Consider the following 18,888-nt stretch of genomic DNA (forward strand, 5'->3'; position numbering starts at 1 on the left):
CACACACAGACAAAAAAAAACAAAACAATTATAATATTTTGTGTCTTTACTGAACACACCCATTAAACACTCACAGTGTTGATGGAAAAAGTAAGTGAACTCTCAGATTTAATAAATGGTCAAACCTTCTTTGTCACCAATAACCTCAAACAAGCTCTTCCAGTAGCTGCTGATCAGACCTGCACAATGTCCAAGAGAGCTTTTGGACCACTCTTACTACAGAACTGCTGCAGCTTACACATTTTTTCAGGGTGTGTGGTGTGAGTGGCTCTCTTCAGGTCTGGCCTAGCTGCACAGAGTTCCAATAGTCCAGAGTCAATAATTCACTTATAAACTTTCAGCTTGCTTTTATCATGGTATATAATTTATCATGAGCTTGTGCATGCATTTGCCATATTATATATGGCATATGTAGGAAAATCATTCTTATTAATGTGGTGCAGATGTCCTAGTCAGTCCTTTTACTAAAAGTGATGTATGGACACTTAATGGCCCCTCAAGGTTGATAACCAAGACACACCTCTCCTCAAAGTACACATGATCTACATGCATGAAGCAGAGAGAGAAAATCAGCAAAACTTTAACATCCTGTCAAAGCTGATTTAAAGACTTATAGTTGGACTCAAAGGAAAAACATTATTCTTTGGTGAATAAGGCAAACAAGTCAATGTTTATGAATTTATTTGTTTTATTGACAGCACAGTCTGTTCTGTAGAATAGAACACTTCACTCCCTGAACAGAAAAGTTTATTTCCCTCTTTACTCAAAATAAACAACTTAATTCCCCATCTTTTTCTCTACTGTTACAGTTTATTTAAAAAAAATAAAGTTAGCATGGCTATATGTGTTGCATACATTTACAATGTAATAATAGTTTCCCCTCTGAGGTTAAACACAAACTAATAAAGATAAATCAACATACTGTACACAAATATATGGCCCTACAGCAGGATTACTGTTTGAAATAACTTACATTCAGATGATTCAAGTGACACACAGAAAAACAAGCACACACATGAACACACACCAACTCCTTGTCGCATCAGTCTTGGCACTTGGTATCAATATTAAATACTGTGAATTGTCTCATTTTTTCTCCAAAATGTACAGCTGTTATGAAGTAAGCTTGTAGACAACGAACTGTACCCACTGTTTTAAATGGAAATATCTCTACAAAGCCATTTTACTAAGTGCCACAGAAATGTTTATCATGAAACCAAAATGACATAAAACTGTCCAATTGATCAAAAATGATTCAAAATCTCAGTGACAGTTCAAAATATAAATAAAAACTGCTAAATCCTTCACTTAAACATATACAATGGATATTCAGTTATATGTGTGCCTCTAATAATCCAAGCATGTAATAAATATATTTAATGATCATTAATCTCTCACTAAACAACATAGCAATTTTAATCCCTTAATCATTAAGGATTCCAACAGATCACTGCCAGCGTCCGAGCCAGCCATTTTGTCCTTTCATTCATCAGTCAGTCAGACAAGTGTTCAGTGGCCCAGTCCCAAAGTCCAATTTCAGATTTAAACCGACACCTTCATAATCAGCTGAGCGCCCACGCACAGGAGGGTACTAGGAATGAGGAATTGGACAAGTGAAATCACTTCACCTGCACAAAGGGATTTCTGTTGCCAGTAAAGTGTGTGTGATGTTCATATTTCATGTATAGGTTAATGCAATTTAGTGTTCCTTTCTCTCTTTTCAAATAGCCGAGTAGCTTTTCTACAAAGTGTGCAAAGTGCTTAATGCGTGTTCCTGAAGTTGGACGTTGGAACTGGACCAAAAACATCCCTTCTGCAACAAGCTGTGATAAAAGCTCAGTCTCTTGTTCTTAAAACCAACATTTGGATACTTCAAGTCACTCTTTTTACAATTACATTCAGAAATATACAACTCTTCTAATGCCTAATATTGCTTTACATTTTTTTCACCCACATGCTTGTTTGATTTTGACAGAATAAATTATATGGTGGTAGTGTGTATACAGGTAACTGCTTACACCAGCAACACAGAAATAAAGTGAATCTGCTATGTCTGTTTTACAAGCAAACAAATTTCTATTCTGTTGTTGTGGTTCCACCCACTTTTTATGTGGGTGTCACTTTGGTTTGATTGAAAGCTCGGGGTGCAGCAGTGCCTGTGGCAGACTTTACTTTCTGATCTTCCTGCTGCCATCTGCATTTTGTTTGTGCCCATGTCATGCCATGTACATCCACCTCAGACGTGTTCTACACTGACTTGATGAGTATGGAAAGATTGGAGGTGCATCAAAATGAGAAAATCTGAACAGAACAAGTTGAGGTGCTTCACCAGGTATCTGTATAACTGGACCTGATCTGTATTGCCGTTTATGTGCTACGTGTTCCTGTGGATTAAAAACAAACAGGATGCTTCACCCAAACTCATTAATGGCCAAAACAGACAGAGGCATAAATGAGCATGTGTGGGGCTTCCTCAGCAGGTTCAGATGCTAATAACTTAATTTGCACAATTATCCTCATTTACTCCCTTTACAGCATACCATCTAATAAAAAGGCAAATTAAAAGATTAATCAAATCAATCAAATGCAAACCCATACTCCAATGAGATAAAGTGTATTAGCTGTTTTTAGGCACATATGAACATTCAGTCACAGCGAGAGGACACATTAAAGCCCCAATCTAGATTTTTTGTTTGAAACTACATATTACACACATACAGAGAGGAAAGAATGAGTTGCTGGTAGAAATAATATCTAATGCTAATGCCAGTGTGACATTATAACTTCCATTTAACTCCAGTGCAATTAAAAGGCTTAAAAATACCATAGTGGCCCGAATAAAATATGAAAATATTTTTAGATGAAGACTTTTCACTTAGCTTGAGTTGACTTAGACGTTAGTCTCTGTTCCTTGTATCACAGGCTGAACATTGGGATGAAAAAGCTTTTACAAATACCACATATAGTTCCATAGTACCATAGTTCAAAAGCCAAACACTAAAAACATATTCCTTGTTGTGCATCCTGTTAGCACTTTTAAGGATGTGTCATTTACAATAGTTAACAACAGGGAAAATGTTTTCTGGAGACTTTTCTTTTGCAATTTCACAGTAGAAACCTGCTAGCCTAGTGACATTAAGGCTACAAATCACACGTGACTTGATACAGCATGTTCATAAAGTGACAGTCACATCTGCTGTAATGAATGTGTAATTGTGTAGTCGTCGAATACACAACTCCCATTTCTTTATAAATAATCTCAAGAAAAAAACAATCTTGTATTCGGGTCAGTACAGTACATTTTAAATTCATGTTGCCGCCTTTTTTCAGTGGACTCATTCAGGTTGAGGAGGAAAAGGAGACTAAAAACAGGTCATAGGAAAACTCTGCAGTACTTCAACCCGATTGGGCCTTTAATATTATACTGGGTATGACACAGTATATTGCATACACAATATACTATTACAATGGACACAGGAAGGCAACGTACTCCATCATTAGTCTGACATTATGAGTATAACACAGTGTAACAGTTTCAGCCACTACTGGTTTATTCATCACCATTTCATTGGGTTTATGTTGATCAGGCTGATGCTTGTTAAAACAGTTGGAGGGTGGACTGGTTAGGAAAGATGACTTATTGTTTAGTTGAGTCTGTGGGTGGACTGTATCATTCGGTCTGGGGACTCTCCATAGTGGAAGGATGTCTGTATAGTTACATATGGTATTTGGTTTTGTAAATAAATGTGTGTGTGTGTGCATATGTAGTCATGTCAGAGTATTGTACTGTAAGATGTGTGAGTTTGTATGCTGTTAAATATTTCCTACTTATGTCACAGTTTCATCATCACTGTGTCGGTCATTGCTTGTTGGCCTGGTGTGTCTCTGTATTATTGTCTGTGGCGTGACTGTTTCCAGTGCATGTAGTGTCTGTGGTATGTGTATGGGCTTTGCGACCAGTGTGTGATTTGTTTGTATTTTGCCCATTTCTTGTGTGTGCACTGTGTGTTGTGTATTTGGGGTTTGCATCGTATGTGGTATAAGTATCTCTGTGCTGGGGGGACCTCCTGGGTCTTTCATAGCCATACTGGCCCCCACCATGGCAGGATAGCTTCGATTCCTCCTCAGTCCTGCGTTCAATCCTGGAAGCCCCCCACCAAGACCACTGTTCCCCAGTCCAGTGGAGCCAAAGGAGGGTAAAAGAGCATTCCCAGATGAGACTGAAGCAGTCCGAGGGGAAAGGGTGCGGAAACTCTTCAGTTTGTCCACAAGTCGCAGGTTCAGCATCTCTGTTTGGCTGTCATCATCTGCCTGAGCCCCTCGCTCCCTCTCTGCCTCCCCCAGCACTTCCCTCAGAATGGTGCGAGCTGGTTTAGAGGCGAGGAAGGTGTCGTAGTATGGAGGGTCATCAGCGGTAGGGCTGAACTGAAAGACTGGGCCAGTCATGGCAAAGGAGGCAGATTTGGAGCGAGGGGAGTTGGGTGGGGTTGAGGGCTGGAGGAGAAGGGTGTCTGGGCGTTTCCCCAACCGTGTGACATCAGTCTCACCTGGTGTTTCGGTGCACCTCTGCGCCTGCGCGCATCCCCCCTCGGGTGTTGAAGCTCCACTGGAAAACAACCCTCGGTCCCAGCTTCGGGGGTTATACACTGATGCAGAGATCCCACGCTCCAGCAGGAGGCGCACCAGGCCTAGAGAGGTGCTGGTGGTCTTGGTGGAGTCCCTAAGGTTGGTGGAGGACTCAGCCAGGGAAAGAGACAGGGAGAGGCGGCGTGGAGTGCAACAGGGGGTGTAGGAAGGTGTATGTGGGGCAGAGAAGGGTATAGGAGAGGAAGCCGGGGTAGGGGTGCCCACATAAGCACTGCTGTAACAAGAGGCTATAGCTGGGCTGAAGATGGAGAAGTGAGGACAGAGAAGGGGGTGATGGGAGGGGGGAAGTGGCATTGGATGTGCAAAGAAGATGAGAAACAGTATGGGAGCAGGGAAAGACACAGATGCACATGAGTTATCGAGTCTTAACACTTGGCTTTCAGTGACAATCATCCACAATTATAAAGATGCTGTTTACATGATAAAACATCACATAACCATGAAGAAATGTGTCTCCTGTTTTCGCAACTGTGAGCAAATTAGTTTTGACCCTAAATCTGCTTAAGAGCCATACGACCAAATCTGTTACCGAAGAAGCCCATTAGACATCTTAACACACAGTAAGTTATTTATTAGATCCTCTGACTATTCTACTCTAGCTGTAGGGTGTAAAGAAAGTTCACTTCTAGCTTTCAGAGCTTTCACCTTCATCTCATGGTTTTCATTCAGTTAATGCAGCTGCCTCAGGTGTCATAACATGACCTTTAACTTGGTTTGCCGTTGGATTCGAATGGCCCTCTTGATCTTCCTCGTGCTATCCATAGTCTCCTGGCCAGTGACACCCTTCCATCTGATGCTGGAACTAGCTTTGGTCTGGTGTTCAGACAGCTGCTGTTTTCTCACACTTTTATGGATGTAGTGTTCCCCACCACTGTCGCGAAAAATGCCATACACCACTTCAGTCTTCTTCTCCAGGAGGGTCCAGTCTTGACGTGTTAAATGGCTTGAAATGACACAGGGCTCATTTCAACAATCTCTCTCCCAGGACTGCTTGTTATCGCCTGGCCCAAGGACCAAATTTAAGTCTTGTAATGACACCTGATGCAGCTGCATTAGCTGAATGAAGACCATTAAATATGCTTGAAAGCTAGAGGTGGACATTTTTGCTTTGTTTGCACCAGATGCTGTTTCCAAAGGCCAAGAATGAACATCCGTATTCTACAAAGGTAGATTTGATCAGTGATCGGAGCCAAAGCATTGAGTCAGACGTTGGGTTGTTAGTTAGGACCATGTTGTTGAGAGTTAATATTAGAGGCAATATCTGTTTAGGTCCACAAGTCTGTGACTATCTGGAGTGTTAGAGTAAATTCCTCATGTTATTGTTTTATACACACCCACAAACTTTGCAAATGCACTCCCATGCATTTCCTCACCCATGTGCACCCCAATGGGTGCACTCAATGGGTCTGCTCTACTCCGGCCATGACAACCATATGATACAACTCCACTTCATCTTCCTCATCACATGACCTGCCAAGGCCAATCAGACAGTAGGGAAATAGAGTGCGTAAGCCAGTTGCTGTGGCGAATAGGAGGGGGACAGAGGGGCTGGGAAGCAGCTGTTTGATTTAACAGTGGAGATTTTTTTCAAGTTAAATAACATTGCCAGTAACCATTACTACTGTCAGTCTTTCATTTTCTGAGTAAATCTTCTTATTAACAGTAGATTTAACAGCAGTGTTGTCTTCTTATTATGACACTTTGCAAAGATATAATGCATCTGGCTGCCATCATGTGTTCATAGTAGTTCACCACACTTTCAAACATCAGCTGTACACACAAGAACAAAACAGTATTACTACTGACAATTGATATTTTCAAACAGTCATAAAAAAGTAAACAAGATGTTTACCTTGGGGAAACTGAGGTCAGCTGATCAGAGGGGTGGAGAATCCTGCAGGTGGTGAAGGTGTATGTGGAGCTAGTATGGGACATACACTTTCCTGGGAAATTAACTACAGGTGAGGAGAAGGTAAGGAAGGAGAACAGAACAGAAGGAAAAGGCTTTTAGTTTTCAGACAAAAGGTACCAAACAACACTGCAAAAACACTGTGCACAACAAAGTGGGGAAAATAAGCCATGATCAAAGTATCAGCCCCAAGAAAAAGCACCAGCATCCATTTGCTCCTTAATTTCTAATACTGAAGTTAGCCAAGTTTGCCAACAGCCATTTTCATGAGAAATGTGTTGCTTACAATGACATCTGCTGATTCCATGAAACAGAAATGTCCTGATGATTCCAGGTGACGGATAATTTCATAGAATTCACTGCAGTCATTAAAGGAGATTACTGAATATCCACAAAGTAAACCCTTAGATATTTCACCATTAATTCACCTCCATTATTTGTCAGTAAAGAAATGTTTTGGGCACTATTCATTATACATGAAGCTTTATGCTTTTTTAATGATGTTAATGGTTATTGTTGCTGAAAGCAAAATTACTTTACATCTTTATTGTTCCAAAATGTTGGCTCTGTATTTTAGATATGAATTTAGCCAAGAACAACCATGTAATCAATACTTCCCCTGGAGAAGAGAATAATCGTGTGATATACACTGATTGGTCTGATGCATGTGGCATGATTTCCCAAATCAAGTGTATTGTATTGAGTTTTGTTTTTTTCTGTTTGGGCATTCCTTAGTTTATAGGAACACAGTACAGTAATACATGTGCCAAGGAAGAGTACTGTGTGTGCAGGAGGGTGACCCTACAGCAAAGCCACTAAGTCAACTCCAATATTAACCAGGCGTGGGTGTCATGTGTTCATGTGACTTGGACAGCTGCGCTCATAACGCCTGATATAGACACATGCACATATGTGACTTCAGCCATGATATTTCTGCATCCATGTACTTGTGTGGCACACGGGTGTTTTATTGTGAGTCCAGACTGTCAGAAGAAACTGAATAAAGCCTTATGGCTTGGCATCAAGTTCATGAGCTATCTTCCAACTGTGATTTCAACAAATTATGCCATAACAAATGTGTGCTGCAGGTCACCACTGAGACCAGTGGTATTGCGAATGACACCCAAACTCCCAGAATTGGGAAGATTTGATTGAAAGATTGAAAATTAAGTGTGATTGGTTGAAATAAAGCAATGAGTGGCAGTGAAAGAAAGTATGAAGATTATGAGGATGTAAGTTGAAGTAAAATTAAGAACAAAAAAACAAGTACTCAGTTTTGATGGGGTTCGATGGCTGCATACACACGAACTGCCAATGGGATAGGTGGGTGTTGGGTGTGTACAGATGAGCGCAAACCGGCAGAAAAGGACATCACATTGGGATCGTGAAATGTCCAATGAATGCCTTCCCCAATCCCTCACCCTCCCACCCCTCCTCTTTAAAAACAACCTCCCCTTTATCCCCATGCTCCAGGGGTTACAAGGGAGGGTGGATGCAGTGCTGTGACCCCAGCTAAGAGGCTCCCTCACCAGGCATGCGATCCACTGTGGCAGGCTGTAAGGCCTGGAGCTCTTTGAGGTCCACGTGCCCATTCATCATCATCTCAGAAGAAGAGGGGAGAGGAGAAGAGGAGGGGGAGAGGCTGGATAAGGAAAGGGGCGTGTTTCCAACAAGTCCGTCTTTTCCTTGAATTGCTTCTTTAGCCCCACACGTTTCTCCGTCAAATGTTTCCATTTGGCTGTTGTCATCGATGTCGCCATTTTTGTTGCAGCAGACAGAGGGAGTAGAGGTAGAGCGCGGCAGATCCAAAGGAGCAGTACTTTCTTCTGACAAGCCAGTAAATGAGTCACATGACACTTCATCCTCCTCTGGTTGGTCCAGCTGCCAGCTGTCTTCCTGTCCCTGCTCATGTGCTAAAGTGCGGAAGCCCTTCGTGACCACACCAGGCCGATGATCCAGCAGAGCGCCCATGTGGGGCTGAGCCAACTGCTGCCATGCATGGAGTGTAGCAGAGCCTGGAAAAGGTGAGAGGAAAAGCGGATGTTATCTAAATCCATGTTAAGCTGCTCTCTACCACAAACACATATCATCAAATTAATACATTTCCATTTGAACTGTGATCAAATCAGCTTTTTTTCTTTTTTAAAATTAAGCCATTTATACCAGTCTGTTAACAACTATAAAAAATGCCAGATATTCTCACAATTCCAATGCCATGCTTTCAAGTTCATCGTGATTTTAAGTAAACTTCAGCAGTGTTATAATAAACATGAAAACTGTTAACTGAATTAATCTTCAAATGGGGATAATATGAAATATTACAACTTAATTTGAGAATAATATAAGTATCTGAGGCACTTCCACACCAATGTTTTCTTTTTTAAATTGTTAAAGAGTAAATGAATGACTTATATAGTGCTTGTTTGACTGCACTTCCACAACATCAGGAGACGTCGCAGATTTGCTTCACTGAACTTATTATAGCTATACAACCTGAATCACATCAGCTTCACAATATTTCTTCATGCAGTACAAGGCACTGTCTTACTTAAGTGTCCTTGAACCTAATAAACTGGTTTCATTTCAGGTCCAATGATGGTTGATTTCTCAAATCATGCACACAGGTCTCTTCAGAGATGTCAGTACACAAACTCATAAGACCAACACAAAAAGAATGAGAGAGAAAAAGGAAGATGAGAAAATTAGTAAGATTTTATTCAAGAAAGTCATCAACAAAGAAAAACAGACAAGTTGAACAGAAAAACAAGTAAAGAGCAAAGAAAAGACAAACCCCAAATGAAGAAAAGAAAAAAGTGGACAAAAGAGGGGTGAAAGGGGTGGACAGTAAAGACAGTTATACGTTTCTAATGTAGAATTAGAAACCTGTGGATTGGTGTTTGTACACAAAGAGTACTGTCTCATCTCTTTAGTAGAGTTCATGATCTCATAACCTCCCAAAACCCAGACTATTAGTTTATTTTTTACTTAATTCTGGACTGTTGACTTTTAAGGGTCACAAGATTGTAATCTGACAGCAGCCAGATTGATCATGTGTATAATTACTCCAAAATCAATAATTTGTCTCACTTTAAGCACATTAACTGGTGTTTAGACATCACCTTTCACAACATTACAACTTAAGTGTTGTAATGCTGTTTGAACACTAGGTGGTGACACAAAACTACATTTTGCACATATGCAAGTTAAGAAAATATCTTCAGGTTTAAGGCTGTAATTGCTTTTTGGCCAACCTAACAATGTAAGGTTATGGGAAGAGAGTTTTTTTTATCTTTACTGCTTTCAGTTGCTCTGTATCCATAAAGGCATCATTGTGTGGATAAATATTTGACAGTAAATATATCAAATATCCAACTATACAAACCCTACAACCAATAAACTATGGAAATAAATAATGATAGGATAAGAAAGGTCCTCTATTAAAAAACAAGGCACAAGAAAAACTATGAATACAGTAAGTGCCATTTAAAACATCATATACTGACTCACCTATTGCAAATGCAGTGTAAAGTGCTCATCTTTTGTGATGTATTTGCCATAAATGCAACACCAGGAAACATGCATTGTTCTTTCAAACAATGTTTTCAGCTAACATCTAACTCTAACTCTAACTCACATTAATGTATTTTAACCTCTTTATGGTATGATATATACTTTCACACCCGTTGAATTTTTAAAAAGTAAGTATTACTCTTAGTCTATATCTCAAACCAGCAGCGCGGCTGTGTATGTCTGAAGTAAAAAGAGTGCTGGAGGTTAAAACTGCCTTCCTGTTGTTCCAACACCTCCAGCAGGCCTGTGACTAACGCCAGTGGGTCTCTGAGGTGAGGCTGCGAGCTCGGCAGGCTGCTCAGCTCCAGCAAAGTAGAGCTCCTCCGCAGGATCTCAGGATCCTGTGAGGCACTCAGAAAGATTTTGGACTGACTGCGGTTATGGAGAATCTGATATTGATTCTGTTGCTGGTTCTGAAGGGCTTGACCTTGGTTGTGTGTTTGGCTTTGAGAAATCTGGGTGTAACTTTGGGGAGGATGTAGAAGGACACGATTTGAATTTTGTGCCACCTTTTGGGTTTGATTCTGTTCATTGTGCAAGGCTTTCTGAACACTGTGATTCTCTTTTTCCTGATACGAAGAACTAGAGGCTCTGTGACTCTGAGAGGAATAATCACCTTCTAGCGGCTTTACAATCTGCAGCTTCTCCGGCAGGTAGGATCTTGACGTGAAGGAGTATCCCGACCAGACACTTCCTAAGGAGGGATGCGAGCACAGTGACAACAGGCTTTCAGTTGGGGTCCCTGGGCCTCCGCTGCCCTCCCCACCTCCTTTTTCCTCCTCTTTGGCCAGGTAAGCCAGCTTTCTCTCCCTCTCTTCCTCAAAAAAGCGTTTCTCTGAGAGGTAGTTGTCGCGACGGAGGGACAGACGTCGAAGGGCTGCCTCCAGGTCCCTGCTGCCCGGGGTCCCTGGGGTGCCAGGGGGCCGCTTGTTAGAGTCCTCTGACCTAAAACAAGAGACATAGTTGAGTTAAATTTCAGTGAAGAGTTTTAAAAGTAGTATGTCTATCTCTCCATTTTACTTTGCACAGCTCAGTTGGATTCTGTGGTGGTAGATAATAAAAAGGCAAGAGCTAATGACTGAAATCGAAAAATTAGGATTACGTACTTGGTTCACAGTAACTTCTGCCTGACAGAAATCCTAACAGAAACACACCAACTCACACCAAGGTTACCAACATACACAAATAAATCAAGAGCTGATAGAGAGAGCGGCACCCCCTTAGTTACTTAGGACTAAGAGGGAGAAACTGGAAATAAATGGAAAAAATTCAACTAAAATAAGTGAAAATTAGATAAGTAATAAAATAATAAATAATATAAATCTAAAATGTCCATACCCATCGTCTGGACACTCCAGGATACTGCTGGTCCTGTTGTCAAGGATGATCCCACCTCCGGTTTCACTACCATAAATGGAGTCAGAGCGAGGCGTGCCCATCCTGCTAGAGCGCCCTGAGGTGAAGCATGACGTCTGATTGGAGCCTGGGATGTTGAGAGGGGAGGGGGCTAACGATGAACGCTGCTGACGCATCAGGTTGAGGTTTTTCACCGTCTGGAACACTCGCTTTGGGTGCAGTCTGGAGAGACATGATGACATGAATATCAAATTGATGGATGAATATTATATTATGATGTTGACCAATTCATTAATAACCCTCTAATCTTGATCTATGTTTTCTTTTTAAGGTGAATCAGGTTTTAACATTGGATGTACCTCTGCTCTTCTACATCTGGATCATCCATCTGAAGTTCCTTCCTCATGGTGCCCTCTATTTCTGCTGCCAGAGAGTCCTGGAGAAGAAGGAAAAAGTTTGTTATTAATCTACTAGGGACCTAAATCAGATATGTATGTTAATAAATGACAGCACTGGTAAAATTCACTGTGGATATCTAGCTCAAGTTTTGGTTCATAGGTTTAATGTGGTAAATTTATAATGACAAAACAAAGACCAAAGTATAGTTAAGTTGGTTAAAGGATAATGATAACCCCCTCTTTTATTGCCCATCCCTCCCCAACCCTCTGCTCCCTGACTCACCATCGGGAACAAGCCCAGAGAGTGGAAACGCCTCGGTGTGCTCAGTGGTAGAGTTTTATTTCTCAGGTTCTTCAGTTCTTCCTGAGCTTCATGAAGCATCTCCATACACTCTGCATACTTGTCTTGGAACTCCCGCAACTGAAGGAGGCGAAAGGAAAAAGCAGGTGAGACAGGTAAAGACAGGTAAAATAATGAGAACAAATAAATTAGTTAATGAAACGGAACAATTATTTAGGTACCGCTGATGACCAGATATGGGACATTTGATATAGACACAGGTTCTGGAGAAATGTGCAAAGCATCGCTGCAAAAAGACTTCCAGGTTATATCAATATTGAATTTAGTATTACATATCCCCCCTTTTTATTGCAGGAGGCTTTCTATCAATGTGTCCTGCTGCTGCTGCAGAAACTACAATGAGGCCACGGTCACTGGATTGTAGATTGTCTTACCTCAGCAGTGAGTTGTCGCTGGGCATCTTTGGCTGCTCCTAAGTGCTGAGTCAGCTCCTCGTTCTCCACAGCATACTGTACACAACCCAGACAGAAAAGACGACAACAACAGGTATGAAAAATACTAAACCAACAATATGAATTCTCATGCATAAATGAAATAAATACAAACTACTAATGCTACATATTCTTCACATATTAAGAGAACCACATATTCATTCGTACCAGCTTGGCCTTCTTCTGGAGGTCTACTATCTGGGAGAGGAGGTGTGTGATCTCCTCCTGCTGCCTGGAGGCATCTTCAGTCTTCCTGGCCAGTTCTTCAGCCAGGGAGGAAATCTGCAGGTTGGCATCACCTGGGAACAAGAACAGGTGCTCAATGAAAGTAAAGCTGCCTCCTTCTTGCCTCACTGCCTTTAGAGAGTGAGGAAGAGATTCATATCACTTCAGTTCCTAATATGATGACAGTTAGTGAAATACTCACGTAGTTCTTTGACACAGTCATTGACAAGTTGCTGTTCTTTCTCCTCGTAGGAGATAGTTTCTGTCTCCAAATGACTGGCCTGGACAAAAAATAAACAGACATTACCGATCAATACCACACACTGTAGAAATTCATCACCCTAGTCAATAACTTCTCCTAAATATAAGCAGAAGTGCTGACTGGTAGACTTTCTAATGAAGAAAAATAGTATTGCTGCCAATATACTAAATTAAACAGACTGCAGGATCCTTGTGAGACCATTGCATGAATATTTAGTGTTGTGTCAACCATTTATAAAAATATTGTGTGTTTGCAGCAGCTTGTGTATGTGTACCTCAGATCGCAATGATTTGTTTTCTTCCTCCAGATCTTTGAGTTTCTTCTGCAGGGAGTCCAGGGGGAAAAAAGTAGGCGTTGACACACTGGGTTCACTTGGACGCACACTGAAAACACACACAGATATACATGTGAGAGTTTGAATTAGTTTTACCTCAGGGTCACGTTTTGCACACAGACACATTGGTAAAAAACCTGCAGCATTTTCACAGATTTAGGTTCTGAAGAGATTCACTAGAGGGACAATGAAAACTCATGTTATAAATAACTCAGCTGTCTGAAGTTACTGGGACATTCTCACACACCTTACATAGCTCATCAAAGCCTCAGAGGAGAATGGTTTTTGTTTTTGTTTTCATTAGATCTGAATAGTGTTGAGAGAGAGAAGAGGACAGGTGATGGAAGGTGATGAAAGGTGAGGAGAGGAGGTGACTGAAAGGGGACGTACGGTGTGGAGGTGGTGGACTCTCCCTCACTTTCCTCGGCAGCGCTGGTATAGAACTGTAACAGCTCATCTTTCATGGACAGATCATGACGCAGCTGAGAAACCTGTATGTGGAAAAACAGAAGGAGACATGCAGATGGAGGATACTTGAAGTAAAAGAGGACATGGCTACAGTGGTGATGTCATACTGCTCCAAACTCTTACACGTAATTTATTAATATGTACAGTATATAAAAGACATTTTCCAAACTCTGTCACATTTGATCACATGCAAATACAGAAATACACACATACACACAAACACCGTCACTGTGTACCTCCTCTCGGATGTGCTCTACTTGCTCTTCCAGCAGTTCGTTTCTCTCGCTGAGGGCTTTGTTTTTCTTCAGCAGCGACTGTCCGATGCGAGCCGCCAACTCCAAGTCACGCTCTTTCTGCACAGAGCCAAAGCACAATAGTTGAAAACATTACAAATTAAAGGACTAATTCAACATTTTGGGAAAACATGCTTATTCCCTTTCTTGCTATGAGTTAGATGAGGATATTTAACCATTTCCCCGTTTCCAGTATTTATTCTTAGCTCAGTTAACTGGCTGCTGACAGACATGAGAGTGGTATCAATCTGCAAGAAAGCAAATAAGTGACCCAAAACGTCAAACTGTTTCTTTAAAATGCTGGCAGAGCTTATATATATATATATGTGAAAAACACGAAGCACGACAGAAGCAGAAGCAGGTTTAAAATGTGAAGGTTGACTCAAATACCTCAACAAGGCAGAAATAGGTAGAACAGAGAATTAATGAAACAACAGGACAAACGTGGTGTAACCCTAACTCTAATCCTGAATAGTGAATATTACTGCATTGTCAACCAAACTGTTCACAACAGATCAATACAATGAGCTCGTACAAGGTGACAACTGTGACTACCATGTTACCATGTTTAGTCAATATTGGATGGCTGGCTGTTGAATTTGATGGTTCATTTAACAATGACTCCTTTCTACCTTCACAGGTTTTAATATATGAAGAGGAAGTCGGCCAAGCTTCTCACTGGAAATGTCCTGCTACATGTCATTCTCATGTTCACTAAGCAGCTGATGTGAATGTGAAGTTAGATTTGAATATCAGCTGGTGGAAACAAGTTTAATGATGTCATTCTATCAACCTTCCTTTATCATAAACCTCATAAAGCAACCAGTGTTTAGACTATCAGACCACGTCATAACATTTGACCAAAGTGACTCACAGTGTGTCTGCCTTCACTGTAGTGCTTCATGTTCTTCTACTTTAACTGATGTTACTTGACATGATCTTACCTCTTCAAGGAGTCGAGTGACAGCATCAATGTCGCTGTAGGTCTTCGTCATCTGGCCCACTCTGTCAGCACACAACACTGCACAGAGAGAGAGAAAGAAAAAATTGTCTTTAATCTCCACAGAAAATACCCCCAAAAGATACTGTACAGTACAGTCAGAGCACTGAATGATAAATAACAATAGTAAACCATGTTTTAAATTTGTGATCATATAACATTCATGCCAACATTACAGTTCAGCCCTCCCTTAAAGTTTTTAATACCATGTGATTGCACTCCTCTGGAAGTTTTTGACTGTAGGTGACTGAGAATATGTTAGTTAGAATATGCTACATGTGCTGTCTGTGGGCAACAATATTTTACAGACATAACTTATTTGTAGAGTTTTTTTTTTTAGAAAACATTAAAAAAAAGTAAAAAATAAAAAGAGCATGAATAATTGTCACAAATTAAACTAAAATTTTCTATTCACAACGACTGAATGTACCTGCCTAAAAGTCAGCTAAAACTAAAGCAGTCTAACACAACAGTCCTGCAATAAATCCTACATATAAAGGTTGTAATGTTCAGTTCATGGCTCATTGATATAAATTAGGTAGACTGCAGTAGTCAAGTTATTGTTAATTCCTGATAACCTAACTCTATATTATACAAGATTCTCAGTGTTTCTAATATACTGTGAGTATGTAATGGTGACAATGATCCACCGCTCCCTCTGTTGTCTCCTTTCCTCTTCACTCTTTTCTAGTTTTCAGTTCATGAATGAATCATGTTACAGTATACTTGAAGACATTCACATTCACACTCACATAGCACACCCATACACGCCTTAAAAGACATACAGGTCCACTATTCAGTTATTAACTATTAAGTTAAGAAATTGACTGCAGACACAAATAGTCAATGTGAAGGGCCACACCACAGCACTATTTCAACTACAAGAGAACAAGTTCATTGTTAGCTCCTTCCGTCCTCACACAAAGCTCTGACTTTACTTGGCAATCTGTTTTCAGTCCAGAGTGACAGTATTATTCACCTCAGAGGTGAAAATTCAAACAGAATACGTCACATTCAACAATATGACCCCCTGCCTGTGGTGAAATACCCATAAGGGAAATTCAAAACAAAAACACCCAAACTATTTTCTCTGCTCCTTGAGAGTAGTTGGTTCCCAAAATTGATTTTTATTGTGGGCCTTGAATCATTAGGTCATTTGTTGCAGAATTTGTTTGAGATTTTCTGAAGTTACAATCACACAGTGTTCATAATCATAATAATCAACAGTGTAATAAAATGTCTTGGTGAGGATATCAGAGTATAACAATGTTTATTTTTGGACAGTCTTGTAAGTCGCTTTCAACACTGTCAGTTGGAGAGAGAAGGTCTGTGATGTTACACTGTCTGGGAGGTGTAATGGCCAACATAAATGTGTCATATGGGGCCGGAAGGCACAGCGAGATAATACGATATATGCCATTACAACATGGAACAATTTATCTGTTTCAGTTTCCAAAGAAACAAAATTTTACTCCAGATTAGCAGCACAAACATCATGACAAGTACATACACAATACTGCCAACTCAGAGGCCTCAGAATGCAAAACGGAGTTGGCCAATGCAAACAGCATATTTTCATATCCTCATACAACACACAGGCAGTGTGTGGCTATTGAAAACAAAGACACAAGGCCTCAGCGGACGATGTTTCAGTTTAGGATATTTTCCATTATTATCATCTATTATTAAATAAGATGCACTTTTCTAACCAGACAAGGTGGAATGAGCATGTCACAAGTCCCAGAACAGTTTCACAGAGGCATTTTGTCTGATTAATTAAGGGCATCTCAATATGTCCGTCATTCATTCTCACTCTAAGGTTTCCTAGGTGGTTTGGGATTTAAACCATTTCCGCTTTATGTAGAAATCACACAATGCTAACGTCAGCATGCTAACATGCTCACAATGAGAATACTAACATGCTGCTTTTTATGCATGTTACCATAGTGAATATAGTTATACTCAGCATAGTCTGCTAGCAGGCTAAGATTTGCCATCTATCCAAAGTGGTGAACTGACTGACATAGTCAACCATAAAGCTACACCACTAGCATGGCTAAAAACAAAAGATTCAGTTTTCATAGTCTAGTCTAGTCAAGACTTTGATCATACAAGGCAAGGTCTATTTCCCACTTTCCCACATTTGGATTATAATCAAAAATTATCTGATACAAGTGTGAAACAGACACACAGACCTGAACGTGAAAAAAAAAAAACACCCCCACACACAATCATCTCTCCTGGGTGTAGTTGTTAAGGCACAGAGTGTTACTGTGGGAACAGTTCAGCATGACGATCACCAGAAAACACACGTATGTGAGTGTGCGCACACACAAAAAAATGCATCACTTGTATCTGCTATCTGGCCTATAATGAGATTGTACACTTGATAGCACAAGGTGCAACCTGTTGAGCAGTCATTCATTCTGTATGTGTGTTTGCTTTGTACTGAAGAACATGCTGGTTTATTTCCATGGTAACACTCGACCCCAGTCAGACAATTAAGGTGAATTAAGCTCACTCTTACCACTATGTAAAGTAAGCATTAAGGTTGTGGAAACACAGACAAGGTTGACTAGAAATGACAACATGTCTGAAATCATTAGCAGACAGCTACTCAACACCAAATATAACATTCCAGAAACTGTGTACACTTTGTGTAATAACATTAACCAAGAAAAATATAAGAATTTCCTGCTCTTTCAGTGATATTGGAGGACTAGGTTAAATTTTTTAATGATTACTTTATTAATCTACTGTATTTAGTCATAAATGGGTGGTGAAGGAAAAACAAGTGTAACCAGTAGGAGGAAACGTAACCTAACACTGGAAGGTGATCTGGATGTTTTTTTTTTGTGTTTTATACTGAGAGTGGGTAACTTTAGACAGATGCTCCCTCTCCGTCTTTGTCAGGCGGAGGATTAATGAGAGAAAAATGTTTGAGTCTTATTTTCACCTGCACCCACCAAGTTCACCACAGGTTCTATGTAAAAATTGTATACAGGTAACCTCCCTCAGATCAGATCTCTGAAATGGTGACTCAGAGTTTTGAGTTGAAATGTAATTAAAGCTCAGTATGAACCTATTAGCAGACTCCTGGTTTTCAGTCTGTCTGCTTTGCAGCAGGGGGGCTGAGGGAGCCAGAAGTCTGGAGTTACAGACAGCCTAATAATCCTGGCTGCTACTGGGCAACAGATAACACGCAGGTTCGAGGACAACAAACAAACACTAAGACAACTGATTGAAAGGTAAAAGGGGCCCTTGATACGCCTAATCATTTCCCCAAACACAACCTGTGTAGAAATGTTATAATGTATTGTATATCTTGAGTACAGTTTCCTTATTGGACTTGGGATGATATTCATCTCAATTGCCCCAATAAAAACATGTTTGTGCCACAGTACGTGGAGACATGACTCTCATGCTCTGCCCCAAATACATCATACACTCTCATACACAGCACACAAAGTGAACAATCATGGTTGTTGTTTTTTTTTTATGAATTTCTCTTGTATCCATGCATATTTTGTGATAAAAGCTCACTTTAGCAGTTTACTTTCAGTTAATCAAATCACAGAGAGTTTTCCATCCCTGCAAGGAAATTACACATTAGTTTATGTATACACTCACATTA

The 18,888-nt window shown here is 40.4% G+C and overlaps 1 protein-coding gene across 8 annotated transcripts in view; it reads right to left on the bottom strand.

Annotated features, from left to right (window-relative positions):
- Positions 1-694: 694 nt before the first annotated feature.
- Positions 695-18,888, bottom strand: part of LOC111227645 (trafficking kinesin-binding protein 1-like) — a 36,114-nt gene continuing 17,920 nt past the window's right edge. For 6 of the 8 annotated variants that reach the window (XM_022753240.1, XM_022753239.1, XM_022753238.1 and 3 more), the window contains 14 exons: positions 15,199-15,275; positions 14,198-14,314; positions 13,884-13,984; positions 13,434-13,542; positions 13,100-13,178; positions 12,841-12,971; positions 12,616-12,690; positions 12,164-12,301; positions 11,842-11,918; positions 11,465-11,704; positions 10,743-11,071; positions 8,086-8,571; positions 6,500-6,602; positions 695-4,885 (listed from right to left, as the gene is read on the bottom strand). In XM_022753240.1, the coding sequence (XP_022608961.1) occupies positions 3,829-4,885; positions 6,500-6,602; positions 8,086-8,571; positions 10,743-11,071; positions 11,465-11,704; positions 11,842-11,918; positions 12,164-12,301; positions 12,616-12,690; positions 12,841-12,971; positions 13,100-13,178; positions 13,434-13,542; positions 13,884-13,984; positions 14,198-14,314; positions 15,199-15,249 (3,093 nt within the window). In that variant the 5' untranslated portion in view covers positions 15,250-15,275 and the 3' untranslated portion in view covers positions 695-3,828. Of the gene's footprint in view, positions 4,886-6,020; positions 6,118-6,499; positions 6,603-8,085; positions 8,572-10,742; positions 11,072-11,464; positions 11,705-11,841; positions 11,919-12,163; positions 12,302-12,615; positions 12,691-12,840; positions 12,972-13,099; positions 13,179-13,433; positions 13,543-13,883; positions 13,985-14,197; positions 14,315-15,198; positions 15,276-18,888 lie in introns of all 8 variants that reach the window. The other 2 variants (XM_022753243.1, XM_022753241.1) reach the window with 2 other exon arrangements.

This window comes from Seriola dumerili, unplaced genomic scaffold (genome assembly GCF_002260705.1).
Source record: "Seriola dumerili isolate Sdu_G_001 unplaced genomic scaffold, Sdu_1.0 BDQW01000191.1, whole genome shotgun sequence".
NCBI classification, from domain to species: domain Eukaryota; kingdom Metazoa; phylum Chordata; class Actinopteri; order Carangiformes; family Carangidae; genus Seriola; species Seriola dumerili.